Source organism: Gobio gobio, assembly GCF_949357685.1.
Source record: "Gobio gobio genome assembly, chromosome: 11".
NCBI lineage: Eukaryota > Metazoa > Chordata > Actinopteri > Cypriniformes > Gobionidae > Gobio > Gobio gobio.
The window spans coordinates 46,661,409-46,684,491 of NC_137104.1; the positions used below are offsets into that span (position 1 = coordinate 46,661,409).

General features: G+C 38.9%; 1 protein-coding gene across 1 annotated transcript in view; it reads left to right on the forward strand.

Moving 5' to 3' along the window:
• khdrbs3 (KH domain containing, RNA binding, signal transduction associated 3) overlaps window positions 1-23,083 on the forward strand; it is a 205,320-nt gene that overhangs the window by 164,984 nt on the left and 17,253 nt on the right. Inside the window, exon 7 of the mRNA XM_079828968.1 lies at window positions 8,256-8,338. Within this exon, the coding sequence (XP_079685094.1) occupies window positions 8,256-8,338 (83 nt within the window). The remainder of the gene's footprint in view (window positions 1-8,255; window positions 8,339-23,083) is intronic.

Sequence of the window (23,083 nt, forward strand, 5' to 3'; positions counted from 1 at the left end):
ATGCACACATTCTTTACTAATCATATGCCCTTAATAGTGTAAGTAGGCTATATATTTTTTCTGCTGAACAATAATTGAATCTTTATTCCCCAAGGTGGCAATGTCTGATACACAATGATGACGTGATGTTTCGCTCATAGTTACTGCAGGCAGAAAACAAAAGAATAGGATGTATCATCAGCAAAACTTGAAATGGCTCAGCGTTTTACTTCAGAGCAAGTACCGAACGCAATCAAATATTAGTGTCACTGTCACTTGATGGTAGCCTGGATGCCAGCTGAACTTAGCCCCGCCCACAACATTTGAGTTCGGGAAGTTCGGTCTGGACTTGATCGGTTGTGGAGCAACTATGCTCGAACCAGAGCTGTTTGGACCAATCAAATGGTCAGGTCTGGCTTTATAAGATGGTGGACAGATGATCAACTGTAACGTAACCATCCACGTCACCAAAGAGCGCTTGGGTTGAAATCGTTTACTAAACGGAGAACTTGTTCGTATATGCATTCACCTTTACTATTTCTCTCAAAAATTATGATCGTGTTGGTAAGTTCTCAGTGTATCCTTGAAATTATTTTTACAACACCGGCAAAGATTGTTTACACTCATCTTCTTCTTCTACTTCTTCCAGCGTGCTTGCAGTTGAGTTCTGTTGACAACTGTGCGTCGCTCAACATATGTCACTTACTCCATTGCTCTGATAGGTTGTAGGTCTATCCAATTCAGTGCAGAGGCATTTTCGCCCCATAATCACAGCCCAATGGAGCAGTATCAGACTCATATTCTGACTAGAATCTGAGTATGACGACGTTAGACTAACTTGATGATCTGGTGAAGAAGCTGTCAGCGACCAAAATATTGATTTTGAAAATGTTGAAAATTATAGTTTTGAGAATATGTTTGAGATTGTGAATATGAGCCAGATGCTGATTGTATGGGAGAAATGATCTCTGACGAGGACAGTGATGATGGCATAAAACATCTGCTCAAACTGAACCCTTCTAAGCTCCAAAAGGTAACAAAATATACTTTATTTTAACTGTAATTGTTACTCTAATATCGGGAGAGTTTTATATTATCGCAACAGGTACAGGTCGCTAAAGACCAGAATATGTAATAATGGTTGATGAAACATTCATGAATTTAAGGGTAAATTGGTAACAAAGGAGAAATCAGCCATTCTTCACTGTGAATGACATTGTAGGGAGTTAATAAACCACAAACCTGAGTCCTCGCTTCACATGCGGCATGTTTAAATGAGTTTGATCCATTGTGACAAACTCGCTGCTCGCTAAAGACAGCTTCAACTGAGCGAGAAGTTTACCAAACAATCTGCGATCAGTCTCTCATCCCAGCAGAGATCTTTCCTCTTTCATACAAAGCTGAGACATTGTAAGTACAACCAAATTTGAAAAAGATTTGACATTCCGTGCGAACAGAGATTCGGTTTTCTCCCTGCTTGGCGTGTGATGTGTACACGTCTAATTTCAGCGGCTTGTGCGGCGTTGACAGACTTGATCAAACCTGAGCTGATCAAAATGGCACAGTGACTGTCAGCGGCTTTCAACTTCTTTACAGCAGCTTGGAAATGGGTTTTTCCGTTCTTCAAGGAAAGTCTAATTTTCTGTCTCTCTTTCTCTCTCACACATGACCTGGTTTTGTTTTCACGTTCAACCAGACTAATTTATTTGATCAGTGCGCAAAGCCGTGCATAACTAATCTGCCACGGTAACAGAGTTTCGCTCTTCAGAATACGAGAGGATTTTACCTTATGACATATTCATAGTGCTGCAGATAGAGATCACTGTCAGCCGAGACAGCACAATGGAAATATCTTCAGTTATAAATAGCTGAGTGAGTCTAGTCTTGTTTCAGCTTGGAAGGAAGATGAGTTGCTCACCGTTGAGGGTTCAAATGTTGAAAACTTCCTTTTGGATAAAGAGTGGAATTAAACTGTTTGGCTCCTCATCAAATATCTGAGCTGCTGTTATTTGTCAGTAACCAGCGTAGAGTCGCAGTTCTCCAGACTCCAGCCTGGCAGAGGTGACCTATACTGGAGAGGCACTGAAATCCCTGTGAAACATTGTGGAGCTCTAGGTTTTCCAAGGGGATCAATTTTCGTATCCTTTCTTCAAATGCATTTTACAGTTTTGACCTCATTTGATTTTTTAGGTTGAGGCCGTTTTTATTGATAGACAAGAAATTAATGGTGGAAGGAGAATGGTGTGTCCGGGTTATGTTTAATGTCATTGTGTTTTAGTTTGGTTCCATTCCGTTTCCTTTGCTAGTTAAGCCCCGTTTCCACCGAAATGACCCAGAACAATTTGTTCCAGGAACTCAATTTGTTCCAGGAACTCTTGTGAAGATTAGTCCAGTGACGTAGGACTGAGTGCGACTTTCCAGTTCCCACTGGATTTCGTCTTCTGCAAATACACTTAATAAAGCCTGAATCTCAAACCATCGGCCGTATTTTTTAAACTTCATTGTTGAATGAATAGCAAACAACTCTTACTGCACGCACCGCAACAGACTTTTAGGTTGAAATAAAATGCTGCATGAGCTCAACCAATCAGCATGTTCAGCGCCCAAGTCCCACCCCGGAAAGTTCCTGCACTTTGAAAAAGTACTATCTCGCGAGCAGGGCCGTTTTGAGCATAGATATACATAATAAAGGCTAGATGTCTCGTCCACGATGCTGGCCAATGGAGGTTGACGTCCACACCTGGCGGCCATCTTGTCACAGTCAGCTCGCTCACTCGTAACATTGTGTTTTAATGGTGCATGTACTTTTTAAATAACCATAACTTGCTCAATTTTCTACCGATTTTCACTGCATACTTATGAATAATTATTCATAATTTGTTAAAGCATCCAGAATTATAGACACGTTAATATGTTTGTAAGAAACCAAACCATTTGTACATCCGTCAAGATTTCAGCGAGATAAGAGTATTTGTGTTCGTGCAGATCACTCACCTTACATCAGGTACCACAAAGCCTGCCAGAAAGCTTCCCTGTGACAAGATGGCCGCCGGTGATGACTAGGGGTGTGCATTGGCACTCCCCTCACAATTCGATTCGATTACGATTCACCAGGTAACGATTCGATTCAATTCGATTCTACGATGCATTGCGATGCATCAAAATTCTACTGCACACAACAAGGCAAATTTTTAATCAGTCATGAGGCAATACAAGCAGTCAAATATTGAACAACAGATTTTATTGGCTGCTATGTGTGTATTATCACTCTCCTGTATCTTTGACATAAATGTCATTAAATAAAATAAAATATAAGAAAACATAAATCACTGCTTTCACTGCTTTGAATGAGAAATGTTTCTCTTCTCTCTACTTTAGTATGATCAACATGGTTCGTGAAGTTAGTTGTATTGCCAACGTGCTTGATTTTAGTGTGGCAGGTTTTACACACCGCGTAAGTCTTGTCTAGTTTCCCATCAACTTCGTAGAATCCGAAATGTGCCCAGATGTCCGCTTTCCAAGCTTTTTTTCCAAGAATGGGTGCGTTTTTAATTACCCGACTATTGCGGTCATCTCCCTCCGCCTCAGCCATCTTGATTGTTGTTGTAGTTATGACCCCGGAAGTAATTGAAACTTCACAACTTTATTGTCCAACTCAAGGCCAGAAAATAAACGGTGACATAATCGATTATGGCACTTTGCCGCATCGATGCTGAATTGTGCATGCCCCGCATTGCGATGCATTGCCGAATCGATTATTGTTGACGCCACTAGTGATGACGTTAGATACTCCGCCATAAGACATCTAGCCTTTATTATGTATATCTATGGTTTTGAGGGGGAACATTTTAGATTTAGACCTGTGTTCCTGCGGTCGAAACACATCAAGTACCCCCACAAAGTCCCTAGTTCCTGGGGAAAGTTCCTGCAGTGGAAACGCGGCTTTAGTCTCCATGATCTTCCTTGTGTATTTAAAGGGGACCTATTATGCTGAATTAATTTTTACATGGTGTTTGAACATTAATGTGTGTCGGCAGTGTGTGTACACAACCACCCTATAATGATAAAAATACGCACACTTTTATTTTTGTAATCCCCAATAATCATAAGAAGTGTTTACAATTATTCAAATTCTCATAAGCACGATGATACCGTAACACAAAGTAGGCTGCTTTTTAAAAAGGTTTTAGTGTGCAAACAGATGTTTTAGTTTTTGGCAGAGTATCCGAGGCACGAGCTGTAGAGCCCTTTTCTGGAAAGTGGGGTGGGGAGCAGCAGCTCATTTGCATTTAAAGATACATGCCCAAAAACAGCATGTTTTTCCTTCCACTGAAACATGATATAATAAACTGTGGGGCAGGCTATTTTGAGCTGAAACTTCACAGACACATTCTGCAGACACCTGAGACTTAAATTACATCTTGTAAAAAGTCCTGCGATAACGTTATGTTGTAAGTGTACAGTGCTTCTTCCTAGTGTTTATTAAAAGTTAGTTTGTTCTTCACGCTTCTTTCTCTGTGGATTTCACTACCGCAACCCCTGACAGGGTGGTGGGATCGAAATTGCACCTCCGCATGATCATATCTGTGTGCATTATAAGCATGTGTGCTTATTCAGAGCTTATTCAGTGTTTTATTACTTGAAAAGAAAATTAAATATGAAGATATACTATTTAATAATTAAGATATTTAACATTATTAGAATGTAATATTCTTATATATTATTTAGTATTATTTAGAATGTAGATTGTTTTGGAGAATGTATCTTAAATATTTGTTTCTAAGTTAAAATTTTCTAAATGTGTAAATAAATGTCAATTATTATGATAATGCAGACTTTGTGCCAATGCTAATGCCATCATCAGCAAAACTTCTCTCTTTTTTTCAAGTAAACTTCATTATAAAACTCAGTTTAAATGTCATTTTGCTTGTGGATTAAAGATGAGACTGTGAATAGTGTGCTTTGGCAGCGGCGCGCCTCTGATCGGACAGTAATGCCGCTCTAAGACCGCGGGGTGTGTGATGAGAGGGTTTTTGTCTTTGTTTTCGTAGTTGAGGAGGATTTTACGCATGTGAATTGAGGGCAGATGGATTTGGAACTGAGCTGGGCCCGGATATGTTGGAGCAGTCACAAGGGGTCAGAGCCTTTTTGTGGAGGACATTTATCCTAAATTAGTAGGGGAACAGCAGAGGCTTTGATGTTTGACTTCTGTGAGAATATTTGAGAGAATTTGACAATGTAGGTGTGTTGAGTTTTGCTTAAAGTCAACATTTGTAATCTGCTATGTGACTTATTTCTGAATGAAACACTAGTCAAAAGATATGTAATGTGGACTTGATTTTAGGCATCAGGAATTGATTGGATGGCGCAAACTACAGCAGGTTAGAGGGGAGGGGCTTGATGACATCATCTGAAGTTATTAATGAAAAATTACGAAAACATGCAAAATATTGTTCACAAGAAGACCAGTTACATGTACCCTACTATTCAAACGTTTTTTTTTTTTTTTTTTTTTTCAATAAATGAATACTTTGAAATGTTTCTTGAGCAGCAAATCATAATATTGATGATTTCTGAAGGATCATGTGACACTGTAAGACTGAAGTAATGATGCTAAAAATTCAGCTTTGCCATCACTGGAATAAATTACAATTTAAAATATTGAAACTGAAAATTGTTATTTTAAATTGTAATAATATTGTAATAATATTTCACATATCATTTTTGATCAAATAAATGCAGCCTTTAGGTGAATCATGTTGATTTAAAATTGTCTATGACTTTTGTCTGATAAAGTTTACATGCGTTTACATGATTTGAGCCTAATTTTGTATGATCGTCTATGTTTAAGTGTTTAATAATGGCATTCTCTCAGCTCTGTTTAACACGTTTTACAATATTTAACTCTATTTTGCAAGTTTTCCCCCACAATCAGCATGGTAAATGTACAAAAATCTTCATTTCTGAAAAGTTCCAGCTTGTTCTTATTACCTCTCCTCTCCACACGCTTCATTAGAGTCTTCATAAACATATCAAACAGGGCTTTGCGACATCTGACAACAGGCCACAAAGCCACATGCGTCATAAGGCAATCTGCGATATGTCACAATAATAGCTACATTAGATATTAACCCCCATGAAGTTTCATTATCCACTCTTAAATGGTTATTATGCGATGTTAATTACAGTGTCAAAATCATATCAGCCCTCGACTTAATGAAGCACTTTCACAACCTTTCATTTAAGTGAAGAGCTGCTTTTCAGTTTTCATGCGTGCTATTTCTGCTCTAGATATATGGAGTATTAATGTCGACCGGGGTTCAGCAGAGTAGATTAACCTCTAAGCAGAGTTTGGAAGTGTGTGAGTGAATGAGTGTGTGTGTGTGTGTGGATCCAGGACGGCTCGAAATGCTTCATCATTAGAGCAGATCTCTTGACCCTGATGAAATGCAGTATATGTCCTGTGGAGACTGTCCACCGCTCCAGACTCCGGCCTGCAGTGCTGCATTATGCATGCATTTATCTCTTCAAGGGTTCATATCAAGGAAAACAGGATTTTTCTTGCTCTTTTAAAAGACAAACTAACTTTCACAATACAAAGCTCTCTCCTCAGACTATGTTTTTAACTGAAACTCCATGGAAATGAAGTCAAAATATTTTTTTATTGTACAAAGAGGCATTGTTAGCATAAGTGATTGTCTTTACGAGTCAGTTATTGAATCATTCAGTCAACCGATTTGTTCAAAACACTGAATCGGTTTTACCGAAACAAAGCTCTCCCCAGACAATTTTTTTTTACTGAAATTAGAAATTGTAAAAATATTTTTTTTTATTGTGCAAAAATGCATTGTTAGCATAAGTGACTGTCTTTACAAGTGAGTTATTGAATCATTTAATCAACCGATTTGTTCAAAACACTGATTCATTCATGAACAAAACAAGTGACTCTCTTTATGAGTGAGTCTTTGAATATTTCAGTTAAGTGATTATTCAAAACACTAGAAAATTTACTAATTCTGTTGTATATTATGCAAAGGTAATAAAAAGGAATTTAATTTAATTGTTTACTGTCTTTATGAGTGAGTCATAGAATCTTTCAATCAACCAGTTTCTTCAAAACCAGTGACTTTCTTTATGAGTGAGTCTTTGAATCTTTCAGTCAACCATTTCGTTCAAAGCATTGATTCATTCAGGAACGAAACTATTTACTGTCTTTATGGGTGAGTCATTGAATATTTCAATCAACCTATTTGTTTGAAACACTGATTCATTCATGAACAAAACCAGTGATTTTATGAGTGAGTCTTTAAATCTTTCAGTCAACCGATTCGTTCAAAGCACTTATTCATTCAGGAATTAAATGATTTACTGTCTTTATGGGTGAGTCATTGAATATTTCAATCAACCCATTTGTTCGAAACACTGACTCATTTATGAACAAAACCAGTGACTCTCTTTATGAGTGATTCATAGAATATTTCAGTCAACCCTTCTGTTCAAAGCACTGATTCATTCATGAACAAAACCAGTGGATTTCTTAATGAGTGAGTTTTTTAATCTTTCAGTCAACCGATTCGTTCAAAGCACTGATTCATTCATAAGCAAAACCAGTGGATTTCTTAATGAGTGAGTTTTTGAATCTTTCAGTCATCCGATTCATTCAAAGCACTGATTAATTCATGAGCAAAACCAGTGGCTTTCTTTATGAGTGAGTTTTTGAATCTTTCAGTAATCCGATTCATTCAAACCACTGATTAATTAATGAGCAAAACCAGTGGCTTTCTTTATGAGTGAGTTTTTGAATCATTCAGTCATCCGATTCGTTCAAAGCACTGATTCATTCAGGAATTAAACTATTTACCGTCTTTATGAGTCATTGAACATTTCAATTGAATATTTCAATGAATATTCAATTTTTTCAAAACACTGATTCATTTATGAACAAACCAAAAAAAGCACTTTATGAGTGAGTCTTTGAACCAATTCAATAAACCAATTAATTTAAAAACAAACAGATTTATTCAGGAACAAAACAAGTTATTGTATTTCTGAATGAATCATTGAATCAAGTATTCAACTGATTCAACTAAAACTCTCATTCAGTTATGAAACAAGCAACAGAATTTGAGTGAGTCTTTGGGTCATTCACAGCCGATTTTTCTCAAAAACACAGATGTTTTTTTTCTGGAACAAAACACCTCCAATTTTTTCTGCTGTTTAAAAAAATAAAATAAATAAACATCTGGATATTTACAGCATATTTTTCTTTCCCGTAGGAATACGATGATGGATATGGAACGGCCTACGATGACCAGGGATATGACTCGTATGACAACAACTACACCAATCAGGCACAAAAGTAAGTGTGTGTGTGTGTGTTTTGTCTACTGTCAGTGTAAAGGGCATCTCTCAGAGTGCCTTTGTGTGTCTATCTGAACGAGAGAGCTTATTCACAATGTAGGTCAGTGCTCACCTCTCTGTATCGAACCAAAGAGTTTGTGTAGGTCCGCACAGAGTTGGACTTTGCTGCATTGGAAATCATTCAGGCTGTAGGGGGCAGCTTTGAAAGTCCAAAAGAGAGAAGCGGGTCTCGCTAATGAATCACTCCTTTATCTAGCTTTTTTCTTTGCAAGGAAACATTTAGTGTTGTCAGTTGTCACTGTGTACCAGAGAAGGCCTTGTGAAGGACATTTTGACTCATAATTAATGGGTGTTAACACATGACATGTTCTTGTCTTCTAAAACAGCTAAACAGAATGCAGTAGAATAGAAGTTGTGTCCTAATGTAACACTTATATTAAGATTTGTCTATAAAACAGTATATAAAGTGATTTGTTTTTATATATGGATAGTTGGCACAAAATAAAAAATGCATATTGTTGTGTAGTGTCTGATGTTAACCATTAAGTCTGATGTTTGAGAAAATATAAGGGGTCACTAACTTTGTGTTTTTATTATTTTTACTGAAATGTTTCCTGTGGTGTGACATAGAAAGAATTAAGAATATAGGGGTCGCACCAACGGACAACAGAAATGAACACTTTCATAGTGGTTCCAAAAAAGACATATTTGAACAATTCTGAGACAAAATCTTACCATGCGCATGTCATGGGTTCACAGTAACATGACCATGAATGGGGTCCTTCAACTAATTAATTTTGTCAATTGCCAGATTTAAAATATGGTGTCACACTGGTTTTCAGTGACAAAATATGTCAAGTTCCTGTACGCTTTTAGAAATATATGGATGGATAAAATTATTGTCATTAAAACAGACACTTGTAAAAATATTTGTATTTATTGAGGTAATATGAGGTATAATTAACATTTGTATGCTTTTATTTTTAATTTATAAAAAAAATAATTTATTGAACCATGCTTGAGACAGTCACGCCATAGGACAACTTTGAGATTTGGCTCAAAGACAAAGACATGTTTAACTATTTACTGCAGTTTAAATTATGACAACACTAATTATATTCATTTTTATCTTGTGTGACCAGAATGCCATGTCACGTCAACAAATATATCCTATATGTTTTGTGTATATATATTAATATATATTACAATATTGGGCTAGATAATTATAATAATAATAAAGTAGGATTTTATCATTAGAAATTAATTTAAAGATATATATTATATATTCAATTATATATTAAATTGATTGTATTATATTTTCATTTATAATATAGGATTTCATAATAAATGTATACTATATTATAGTAAATATGTATATATAAACTACAGTTATTTAAAAATACATACATTTTTAATAAAATGCACATACATATTTGTTGATTTTATTAATATTTTTTTACATTTTTATTTATTTATTTAATTTTTTAGCATATATGTATATTGCAAATATTGAGCTATATGATTTAAAGTATTATTTACACTCTGGGTTAAACAACCCAATCTCTGGGTTAAAACAACCCAATCGCTGGGTTAAAACAATCATTCACTGGGTTAAAAAAAAACAATCGCTGGGTTAAAACAACCCAATCGCTGGGTTAAAACAACCCAATCATTGGGTTAAAACATCCCAATTGCTGGGTAAAACAACCAATTACTGTGTTAAAACAACCAAATCGCTGGTTTAAAACAACCCAATTGCTGGGTTAAAACAACCCAATCACTGGGTTAAAACAACCCAATGTCTGGGTTGAAACAACCCAATCGCTTGGTTAAAACATCCCAATCGCTGGGTTGAAACAACCCAATCACTTGGTTAAAACATCCCAATTGCTGGGTTGAAACAACCCAATCGCTGGGTTAAAAAAAAACAATCGCTGGGTTAAAACAACCCAATGTCTGGGTTGAAACAACCCAATAACTGGGTTAAAACATCATAATCGCTGGGTTAAAACAATCCAATCTCTGGGTTAAAACAACCCAATCGCTGGGTTAAAACAACCCAATGTCTGGGTTGAAACAACCCAATCACTGGGTTAAAACTTCCCAATCGCTGGATTAAAACAACCCAATCTCTGGGTTAAAACAACCCAATAGATGGGTTAAAACAACCCAATCACTGGTTTAAAACAACCCAATCGCTGGTTTAAAACAACCCAATCTCGGGGTTCAAACATCCCAATTGCTGGGTTAAAACAACCATTCGCTGGGTTAAAACATCCCAATTGCTGGGTTAAAACAACCCAATCGCTGGGTTAAAACATCCCAATTGCTGGGTTAAAACAACCATTCGCTGGGTTAAAACATCCCAATTGCTGGGTTAAAACAACCCAATCGCTGGGTTTGTCCACTTTCAACCCAACTTGGGTTGCTTTTAACCCAGCTTTTTTTAAGAGTGTAGATATACATTCTTCAGTGTCTTCAGTTTTGACTAGTGTTTTTTGATACGGGTCACTTTTTGAAAGCCAATTGAACGACCTCACAAAAAAAACAAAAAAAAAATTGAATTGAGCAGAAAATAAGAATTGGCACTTGAATTGACCCATAAACAGAGCGAAAAAGACATGATGCTGGATTTATGTCATTGATGACATGTCACATTAATCTTCAGCTGGAGTTCATCCCACTCTCACCAGCACTGTTCTGTATCTATATCAGTCCACGGCTTCTTCCCCAGCTCAAACGCTTTTTCAGGAGCTCAAACGACAGTTAAACGGATTCATTTTTACTAATTAATGAGGAGTCTTTTGACAAGCCTACGTGCACTTCATTATACTGCAGGTTTCTGTGTTCTTTGATTCATAAAACATCGTCTGAGCGTTACTGAGCTATGGTAGATTTCCCCATACCTCGTCCTGCTGCGTCTTTGATCTTGTAATATGTAATCCAGGGATATGTAAACCAGCATTTCTTTTAATCATAGAATATACAGCGACCAGAGGTGGTTTACCCTGTGTATACTTAAAACTATATCAAAGACACAGGCCAGGTCTCAGATCAGTGTTAGGAACATACTCATTTAAGGCTAATCTTAGTGAATAAGAAGTCTGTGAATTTTAATCTATAGGTGTATATAATGATCTATAATTGTTATTATTGACTCAACCCTGGTAGAATGATTCATTGATGCTGCTGGTTGAGGGGATCATAACTATGGAACAAATGCTTAACCTTTGGTAAACGTAGCTCCTCCAGCACCATTTGAGCTACAGACATGAATTACATCTGAAATCATGTGATGTACTTTCATAAACAATCTGACTTAAGCAATGTTATAGTATTATCTTTATATTATGATAGTTTAACATTTATTTAATTTCACTTAGTTGCCAAGGTGACATTTCTCATTTTCATTTATGTTTTAAAGTGTGAGTTTTTCATTTTAAGTTTATCTTTTATTTTCAAACGCTTTATTTTAGCTTTTTTTAAATAAATAAAAATATTTTAATAGTTTTTTTGTTTAAGTTAACATTAACAATAATGAACCCTTAAAGGGATATATATATATTAATGTATGTATTACAATATTGGGCTAGATGATGACAATAATGTGGGATTTTATAATTAAATTCTCTATACTAGGTTTCATTAAATTTGTATTATTTTTAAATTAATTGTAATATATTTGAATTGATATTATATTATAGTTTTTCATTTTAAGTTTATATTTATATTTTTTGTTATTTTGTTTAAGTTAACAATAATAATAAAGAGCCTTTAAAGGGCTTTGCAAAAATAAAAATATATATATATACAGACATTCTAATTGAAAAACTATTGCCTCTTTAGTAAAAGTAAAATGGTCGATATCCTTTAATTTGTATATTTATTAATAAAAATGGTTGATAAAAGTAAAATGGTTTGATTGTAACGCATGCTTTTCCTTGGGATTTCCCTTGTGTGTCACTGCGAGAGTATGGATGCGCATGAATTATTAAAAATCTAAATTTGGCTTTCGTTGGGGCAGTATATCTCAAATATCATGGCCTAATGTCCGCTTTTTCCTCTGTGACGGCCGAGAAACTGCGCCGTGAAATAGGCTGATGCTGCAAAAGTCCAAACGTTTTTTTCATGACTTGAAATTTGTCAGATGTGTCGGTCATCATGGCATTTCGAAATAGGTTGCTAGAAATAGGCCGCCGTTACGCGCATTAGAGGAAGAGGAGAGCTCAGAGATAAAATGCTCACAGAGGTGGCAGGTTTATCTCACAAGAGCATTAAAAGGGTCAAAGGTCAAATGTTATGACTTTTACGAAAAAGCCTCTGCTGTGTGATTCTCCCAGGTGTGTCACCTTCTTGTGGAGCGGTCCGGATACTCCACACGTGTGCACTCGGCGTGTTGCGGTCGCGCGAGCTCCCTGTGGAAGTGCTCAGGGGTGCCTGAGTGTGTCTGACAGCATTTAAACTGCCAGTCACCTTCTTCAGAGTGCTATAGAGCGCCATATGGCCCACATAACACACACACACACACACTGAATGTCAGAGCGGCTATAGGCCTCCGCAGAGCAGTTTGTTTTGGAAAATGTCAGTGCAGTGAGTTCAGAGACTGCTGCTTTTCAAAGGTTAGCGCTGCTTCAGGAGACAAGACTCTGAGAGTTGAGATTTGGAGGGGAAAAGAGCAATTATAGCGGCAACTGATTAGAAATTCCCTCTTAGGAGATTGATTGATTGATTGGGAGGTTTTCTTCGCCACTGTCGCCTCTGGCTTGATCTCTAGGGGGTTTGTAAGGCTGCTGTTCTTTGTAAGCTGCGCTGGAAAGGTATGTGCAGTACAAATAAACCGAATTGAATAATTGATGTTTGCAAACATTTCATTTCATTGAATTCTAGTGATAGCAGCTAGGCAAGTATTGGACCACTTTATGGCTTTGTTCACTCTTGGCATGCTCAATTGTTAGTGCGGTTCATTTGAATAAGTGTGAATGCTGCCATCCGAACCCTGGTGCGGGCCGAGACCGCTGAAAAGATGGGTCTCGGTCCACTTCCAAACAAACTCTGGTGCGGTTCGAATGAAATATGAATGTAACGCGGACCAAAGACGTCACAAGACGCAACCCTAAAAAGGACAGAATGCTCAAGCATACATGTTTTTTTTCTTGTCATAGTCGCGATGTTTCCCATCACAGTTCGGTACAGGCGTCAGAACCGTGTCTCCTTGCAGAAGATCTTCATTTGTGTATGTTATAAGCTCTTCACGAGTTCTCAGCTGGTCAAAATACCTTCATATGTAGCGCATTTAGCCCAGAACACAGCACTGTTTTGGATGTTCAGTAAGTTCCATAGCGAAATATATGTAATTAAAATGACCAATAAGGTTGTGAATGTATCCCTGTGCCTTTAGGTTCGGTATCTTTAGGTTTGGTGTCAAAAATGCCAATGTGAACATAGGCATGTGACGGTATCAAATTTTCGTGCTTTTATCAAGGTATACGGTATCACGATATTGAAATACGTTGCAAAAAAAAATGTTGTCATACTATAACAGGTTTAATAACTTTGTTATAACAAAAATAACTGAACATTTAAATACAATAAAGCAATATACAAAAATGTATAAAGTCAACAAATATTTAAAACGGATTAAAGTGCAAAAGAATTATAAAGAACAATAGGTAACACTTTACAATAAGGTCTCACTAGTGAATGCATTAACATTAACAGAGCGAATAGCTACATTTTGACAGAAGTTATTATTCTTTGATAACGTTAGTTAAAAAAAGCAACTGTTAGTTAGTGTTAGCTCAGGTCCAATTAAATAATAATGTTACAACTTTTTGATTTTAATAATGTGTTATTAAATGCTGAAATGTACATTTAACTAAGATTAATACATGCTTTAGAAGTATTTTTCATTGTCAGTTTGTAAACTAATGAGTTAACTAGTGTTAAATAATGGAGCCTTATTGTAAAGTATGGGACTGAAAATGAAAAAATCAGAACATATTCATACAATATCTAGGACATGTCGACCAAATTTAAATATAAAACATTTTAAGTTTGAAACGAATAGCCTTAAGTCTTTAAGTATTTGGTTATGTGATGAGCACTGTTGCGAATACAGAAATCTGAATGGCTGTGTGAAACATTCAAATACTGTTTAGTAGCGCGAGTCTGTTTTGTTTACGAGGTTTCCTGGGAAACGGCTGCATTTCTGCTGTTCCATCAGCGCCATCTACTGTCAGAGAGCGAATGTGCATTTTCATTCAGCGCATAAAATCTCCTTCACTCAATCCGCCATGCGCTGTTCATGCGCATTGGGTTTGTTTACATCGGTGCGCGTTTCTATTTGACGTGTTGTTCATTTTAAACGGTTGATGGGTAAAGTATTCTGAAAATGCATTCTAAAAATCGGAATAATTCATAATAAATAATTATTCACAGTATTTTGAAGTGCCCACGATAACAATACCGTGCATGTTCATTATCGTGATAAATCGTATTACTGTATACCATCACATATCTATGTGAACGGTAAGCGAAACAGGAAAACAAATTTATTTTTTTGGTCCAGACCAAATGAAACAAGCAAAATTAACTACAAGTGTGAACACATCCTAAGATTATTAGCATTGGGCATTAATTGTGTTTTTATTCACCTATTTGCAAGTTTGAAAATCTACCAAATATCTGCTATTGATAACTCACAGCTTTTATTTAAATTTTTATATAGTGAATCATTTGAGTGAAATTTGAGTACACTATTTTGGCAACTTGTTCAAACAACTTTGAGTTGGATTAAATATGGCACACTTCTAGTTTGTATTCATACACATAATAATTAATAAAATAAAATGTTACATTCAAAAAGACCTAGTCAGATCTTCTAAATTCTTCTAAAAGTAAAGGTCTGTTCACACTGTAGCGACAGATGCTAACCAACATAGGAAACCACCAGATTTCACGTCACGTCACATCTCAGACATTCCACGATCCGACACGCGCTGATTCAACACGTTCAATCTGAGAAGACAAGTGACGGGTAGCACACTGATCCGACAAATCCAGACAAATGTCTGTTGCTGTTGAAGGACGTCTTCGGCGCAGTGTGAATTGGTCTTAAAAGTGCATATAGCATAAATTAACTTTTTTTCTGATATCTGTACGTTGATAGCGTGTGAATTAATGTGAGCATTGATGTCGATCTGTCAGGGCTCCGGTTTGGATCTGATAGAAATTTAGTAAGATTATGGATTTGTGTGGATTCTTTATGGTGTTGTTTTGGATATGGTAGGATTCTAGCTGTAACAAACTGCTCCGAGACACAAAGGCTGAAGATCCAAATGCAGCTTTTATTAAAGGGAAAATCCAGCCACGTAATGAACAGGTCAACAGGTCAAAACACAGGCAGGCAGTCCAAACAAACACACAAGGCTGGGAACAAAGGCAAACGAGTCATTCGAATGCAGGCAGAGAGTCCAAAAACCGAGATACATGAAACCAGAGAAACGCTGAAAATTGCAGTGTTACACTAAACAAGACTTCACAGTGAATGACTGAGATAACCAGGCTTATATAGGCTGAGGTAATGAGCTAATGAGACACAGCTGTAAACAATCATGGATGATTAGTCAGAGCAAAGGATTATGGGAGATGAAGTCTTTGAGGGAGTGACAACAGTCTGTGGTGGAGTGCCCCATGGAGGCTGATAATCGTGACTAGTATTATTATGGATCTGTGTGTGTGTGTGTGTTTTGGATCTGGTTGGTTTCTGCTGCGCTTCATTGTAGATCTGGCTGGCTTCTGGGTGGTTCTGCTGATCTTAAAGGGCTCTGCATTCTTCCAATATTAAAAAAAAAAATGTATTAATTAAAAATATCACTTTGACAAATAGTTTTTTGCTTTTTTATTACTTAATTTATGTTTATACACGTTCAAACACATAAAATAAAATGTATGGTGACTCTTTATTTTAGTGTCAAAAATATTGATATTCCGATTTGTATCAATACTGAAAATTACTGTAAAGATTCCAATACTCACCAACGATACCAATTTTAAATGCCCGTCTTGCGAGTATTCAGGTAAACACAGTCAGCTTTGGAATGTAGTTGAGAAAAACGCGTGTCGTGTAAAAGTATATTGGATCCGTGCATAAGCTCTTAAAGTGACAGCAGCCTAATAAACCTGCTGCTGTCTGTTATGTCAACCAAAGAACAGAAGACAAAAAAATCACTCTCTTCTCTAAAATGAATAGTAGCGTTTACCGTTTTTTTAAATCAAAATATTAGGGCATAATAATAAAAATGTCTATATGGCAGTATATGGCCTTTCCCACCCAGTGGTATCATATCAAAAATGGTATTGAATATCAATATTTTTCAAGATATCATGCATCGTGACAACACTACTTCATTTTATTGTGTCCTTGTTACAATAGTACTAGTTACTATAGTAATTACTAGGCACGAGATCTCGCGAGACTAAACTGTGGCAAGATTTCTTGTCGAGGTGAAAAGCTGTCTCGTGTCATATTGTCATGACCATGACGGAGTGTGAGGGTGAAGTTAGGATAGAATATGCCAACGCTACGTTTGCATTACCCCTCAACTCTAGTTTTGCTTTTTATAGAAATAAAAACAATTTAATTCAGGTGGATAACAGTCGCTTCAATTCCATCAGCTCATCCAACACGAGCTGTTCTAGTCGTACATAGTGCGCAACACTGATCACTTAACGTAACATGAGTGTGTTATGAGTGTGTTACGTGTTAGTAGTGAAGCGCTCGCATTGAGCGTGTTACGGATGTGTGTTAGTGGACTGGACCGTGGCGGAGGATTGGTTGCGCAGCAAAGGCATCAGACTTATATTTTTAAATGCGCGTTCAGCACTAGAGTTGTTCCGATTCTGATACTAGTATCGGAAATATCACCGATACCACAACAAATTCTGGCATCGGTATCGGCGAGTATGTGAACCCATGTACCGATCCGATACCATTTTCTTAAACAAGACCTAGTTATTTATGACCGCTAGCTTTGCCTAACTGCTGCACGGTTCTTCTTCGCGTAGAATAAATTAAAACGCGTTAGCAGTATGTCCGCTGTTTAGCAGTATTTCAGACTGGACAACCAGCCAGTAAAACGGCGTCTAGGGATGTCACAAGTACCGGTACTTCGGTACCAAGTCAGTACTGAAATTTGAAAAATGTGACGATACCAGCATTTCTGTAGCACCGGTAGTACGACTCCCGAGTATATTCGGTACCCGCAGCTGCGTTCAGTCGCTTCCGTGTTTATCTAAGCGCATGGCTCCACACTGTAGCCGAATATATACTAGTATCTGTGAATATTAAACTGCAAAATACTATTTAAATATTACTCCTGCATGTTCTGCGTCTCTGTGTGGATGGCGGGTGCGCGTGCACACACAGGTGCGTGACAATCTTTCGCTGTCTTTGTAGTCTCTGCCGTGTGTCACTATCAAGCGGCAACCTCCCCAGTTTTCCTACGTCCATTTTTTTTTTTTTTTTTACCGTCTATGGTCACTATATGAGGACACGAACGCATAAACCGTCACTTCATGAGAATGTACCGTTTAATTTGAGAAAACTGTCATATCATGAACATAGACACTCACGTCTTCACGGCAACCTGTCAAAGTAAAAGTTTGGTTTAACGTTGAAATTGACAGAATATATTAGGCTACTCTTGTAGCCTACTGTAGATTTTGCTACGTCTCTATGTAATAATAATACGTCTCTACTAATAATAATAATTATGCCTAGAATATTTTCTGATTAATATATAATTTTTTATGTTTTTTACATTTATTTGTCGAAATGTTTTTTATACAGTTATATTGTAAAACTAAAATACCTTTTTCAGTTTGCAATGTTAGATTTGTGGCTGCATTTGAAGTTCTTTTTCGCTTAAGAAAAATAAATTATGTTACTGTCAAATGCATGTCAGATAATACAAATACTGTAATAAATACAGTAGTTCACTGTATGTATTTGTTCTTGTTTTATTAAGGGATAAGTCTGAAGCACACCATAAAATAATTCTAGCAATTTATACAGTAGTATATACAGCTGTATACAGATACACACCTAGGTATCGGATCAGTACTCGGAATCGGCCGATACCCTGAGCCCAGGCATCGGAATCGGTATCGGGAAGGGAAAAAGGGTATCGGAACATGCTGGGTCTATTCAGCACCACCACTCCCTATTCACAGAGTATGCATGATCATGAAATTGATAATAAAAGCAAACGGGAGTGCGCATTCAAACGCGTTTTCAATACGTTACCGCTGTTTGAAAGCGGCTCCCTGAGGCACGCAAATATCTCCCAATATATAAGCTATCTCGTTGTAACCATCTCTTAGCTCTGTATCATGCTTGAAGAAAAATGTGGTCTCTATTTGCACTTTGAATATTGAGTACTTTGATTATGGTATTATAGTTATTGTTTGCACTTAAAATCTATGATCATTTTGTGGAAAGGCGTTCAGTAAGGAGGTCATGTGCAGTTCTAAGGTCTGAAGAGACAGTCACTGGAATACAGGAAAGAAGCCAGTCAGTTGAGTTTTTGGCAAAACCTTTATATTGCTTGTTGTCTTTTACTGCATATGATAATTCATACTCAGAAAGTAAAACTGAAATGACATTCATACAAGATGATGAGTTAAAACAAGTCAAATGCACCTGCAAATTATTTTTCTAGTCATGTATTTTGTCATTGAGGATTTCTTAAAAATACTATGTAAAAATCTTGTCTCGTGTCTCGTCTCGTCTTGTGAGATAAGTGTTTGGTCACACCCCTAGTAATTACCATAAATGTTGCATAATTACATGCAACTCACCCTAAAGTACACAGTAGTTAATACAAATGTAACATTACACTGTAAATAAAAGAAAAGAGGAACTTTTTAAATGAATCATTTAACACTTAATTCTTCTAGTTCTCCATAATGACAGGCTCTTTTATCAGTGGAAAACTCTAGAAATCTAGATCTTAAGTCTGTTACTGTGTTTTTCCGGTTCGTTTGATCCTGTAAATACAGAAAAAAAAAGCCGTTCCACACCTGATGAAGAGGAACATTACATAGTTGAGCTCTGCAGGTCGCGATTATCACGATTGATTACTCCTCCGTTCAAAGACTCGGCAGGTTTCTCTCTCTCTCTCTCTTCCACACCTGTCTTCCTCTCTGTTCCTTTACTCGCACGTTCTGTCCTCTGTCCCACTTTTTCACTGAGCTTCTTCAGACAGACGCGCTGATATTTTTAACTTGTTTCGGCTCTATTTTAGAGGTTTGGTGTCTTCGTTCTCGTCTCTGTTTCCGTCTCTGTGGACCTTTGGTTCTGTTAAGTTCTGTTAGCAAGACAGGAAGACTGTCACAACCTAAAAATAGATTCATTTACATCTGAGAAAAGAACACAGCGATTCTGTCGCAAAGTCCACAAACATATGCAAACCATGATTTTGCCCGTGGCTTGTTTGAATAGACATTTTCCCATTTGTATGCGGAGAGCATAAAATAGGGCGCACACGTACATATTTGCACATGGCTTATAGTGTGTACAAAACATGGTAGCTATAATAAATGCACATTGAATGCTCTAGAAATCCAGCGTTGAATTGATGCAGGAGGCTCAATAGATGACAAAGACCTGTGGTTTTTCAGCTGGGTCTATTTTCAGACTGTACAAATTGATTTCATTTTAGTCTCATCTTGAATGAACAAGCTCATTGACAGTCTGGAATGAGCATTTAAAACATGCTCAACATGCGTGTTTTCTATATCTATTTTTGGCTGAACTGTTTCTTTAAGTAAACGTTGTAACCCATGTATGGAAAACACAAATAGCGCTGTGTGATGTTTATTCACCTTTCTGCCCTCCAAACCTCTTCCAAACTCTTTCTCTTTGAGTGCGAGGGAATGAAGCAGTAATTAGTGATTAGTGATAAGCCTCTCACAGTAGATTAGACCAGCGAGACTCGTCACAGGCGCCCCAATGCTGATTTACCAGCTGTGAAAACAAGACGAGAGAACGAGGAAACACAGAGATCACCTGGGACATGTAGTACATCATTCAGATTTAACCCCACCATCTGTTAAACCACACGAGAGTGTGTGAGAGAGAGAGCAAGGCTCTTATGAATGTCAAGTCAATGAGGGCCCATCCTGAGGAAACACTCTCACTTTGTCAATCATCTGGGATCAGGGATCTGCTTATTGTGTTATTTATTTATTTATTATTTCATTTTATTTTTATTTATTTTTAGCCTGACAAGCCAGACCCACATTAAGATGTTGGGTCTGGGAACTCACCAGTGGCAGGGCTCAATCCGAGGGGCGGGATATACGGTTGTCTTTCAAATTCCCTCTGCACGCAATAGGATTGCGCTACAACCAACCAGAGCAACAAAGAAGGTGAAGCGGAGCTAGTTGATAGATTAAACTTTCGCCGTAACTGGTCGGCAAAACTCCGAACACTTCTTCCTTTCTCAAGGATGACTTCAGTGCCGTTCTTTGTTCTTTTCTCAAAGAAAAGCTTAACTCCAAGTCTTCCAGAGTTGCGGCCAAAGCCGATTCGAAAGACCGCTGTTCGCCAGCTTCTTTGTTTACAAGCCGTCTGCCGTCATTTGCCATCATTATGTTAAGCCCACCCACCGACTCTATACACGATGTGATTGGCCTGACCAGAGTTTGGTTTTTCCAGCTCGCAAGCCAACGGAGAGTTGCTAGACTACCCTGGCTGCTTCGCGCCTAGATTTCTAGGCTAGAAAATCAGCATATTAGAATGATTTCTGAAGGATCATGTGACACTGAAGACCAGTGTTGTGGTTTTCGCATACAAGTAACGTCTCTGGTTACGTATGTAACCTGTGTTCCCTGAGAACAGGGAACGAGACGCTGCGTCAGCTGATGCTACGGGGAACGATATACCAACGCCGCCATCCCGAAAGGAGTGCATGCCCAATGGCAGTGACAACTGTCAGGACAAGCAAATTCAACTGAAAAGCCTGAACCACTCCCCTTCTGGTCACATTAGGCTGTCAGTGACAGCGCTCCCTACGGTCAAAGCCCAAGCTATAAACCTGAGAAGGAAACTTTGCATACTACATGAAGTCCTACCCTGGCCGCTCGAAGGCCTGGAACCAGCCCGTTCGACAGAAGGGGGTTCCTTTAAGGGAACGTGGCAGGGGGACCCGAGGGAACCCGCGCCAGTCACTATTCGGGAAGAATTCACCGAATGCCACCAGGGAGGCCTGACCTAGCGACCTCTATGTGGGACACGTCAGTTCGGCCAACCCCTGTCTGCTTAAGTACAGAGCCTCTGGTACTTGCCTCCGGAGAGACATCCTGCTAGGGTACTGCAAAAAGGCAGTGTCCTCCACCAGCCGGACCTCAGAGACGAGTTATCCTGGAGAGCAGCGCTCAGCGAAGTGCTTTCTAACCCTTGCTAGCGAGGGGAGTTTAGCCACTCGATCCTAGGATCTACCAAGCACTTATTTTAAAACGTGCTCAGGAGGCCGAACAGGCCTACAGGCTGATCCTTGCTGGGAGGCCTCGATGGGCCTACAACCGACGGATCAGTGCCAAGCGGCTATCAGCTCACAGAAGACTCTCACTTGAGAGGAGCTCCCAAGCCTGCCTGGTAGGTAACCATGCTGTAGGCGATCTATGAGAGTCCCTTCCTGTAGGGACCGCATAGTAGCAGCGTCGTCTCGTCATGCTAGGGTATGAACTTCAGGTGCTACCGGCTAGAAACCGGCGCCTGATAGCAGGTGACCACCAGCTGTCAGCGTAAAGCCAGTTATGTGTTCCCTCCTAGGGAACTCGTCCCCCAGGGAGGCCAGAAGGGGCCTCCACCTGGTAACCTGTGCCGACTGCTCGCGTGTCCAAACCACGGAGCTCGCCCTCAGGGAGGCCTAGCAGGCCTACCACCTGACCGCAGTCGAGCTAGCCCTCGAGGTAGCTGGGAGAACAGGGACTCGCTCCGTCAGGGAGGCCTAGTGAGGCCTACCACCTGTTTAGTCGTTGGGCGTTCCTTCAGGGAGGCTTAGTTAGGCCTGCCACCTGACAATAGGTGCGCTAGATAGCTTTTCCACAGTGACTAGACTCATCTAGTAACTGCGAAACCGGAACATGCCCTTAGAGGAGGCCAGGTGAGGCCTACAATCCAATAGCGAATCCCCCAGGGAAGCCCGTGCCGCTTGCTACCTGTTAGCAACCCGTGCTACCATGAGGTACCAAAACTGGGGACCGGGGAACGATCTCAGGGAGGCTCGCCGCCTACCACCTGATAGCAGAACGTGCTAGTCCTCCAGGGAGGCCTAGTGAGGCCTACTACCTGCTAGCACTACATGCTCACCGCCACAGAGACTGGGAACCGGGAACTCGCCCTCAGGGAGGCCGGGTGAGGCCTACTACCTACTAGCAGCTCGTGCTAGCCATCCAGTGACTGAGGCCCTGGACCAACCCCTCAGAGGAGGTCCAGTGAGCCTGCTTACCCCACAGCAGGCCCTTAGGGAGGCTTGGTAGCGCCTACCACCTACTAGCAGCTCGTGCCAGCCGTCGAGGGACTAAAGCTCAGGAATACCCCCTCGGGGGAGACCAGGCAAGGCCTGCTACTCACAGCAGGCTCTCAGGGAGGCCTGATGGGGCCTACCATCTGAGCCAAGGTAACCCAAAAACGGGAGCCTACCCCTCAGGGAGGCCTGGCAGGGCCTACCTCCAA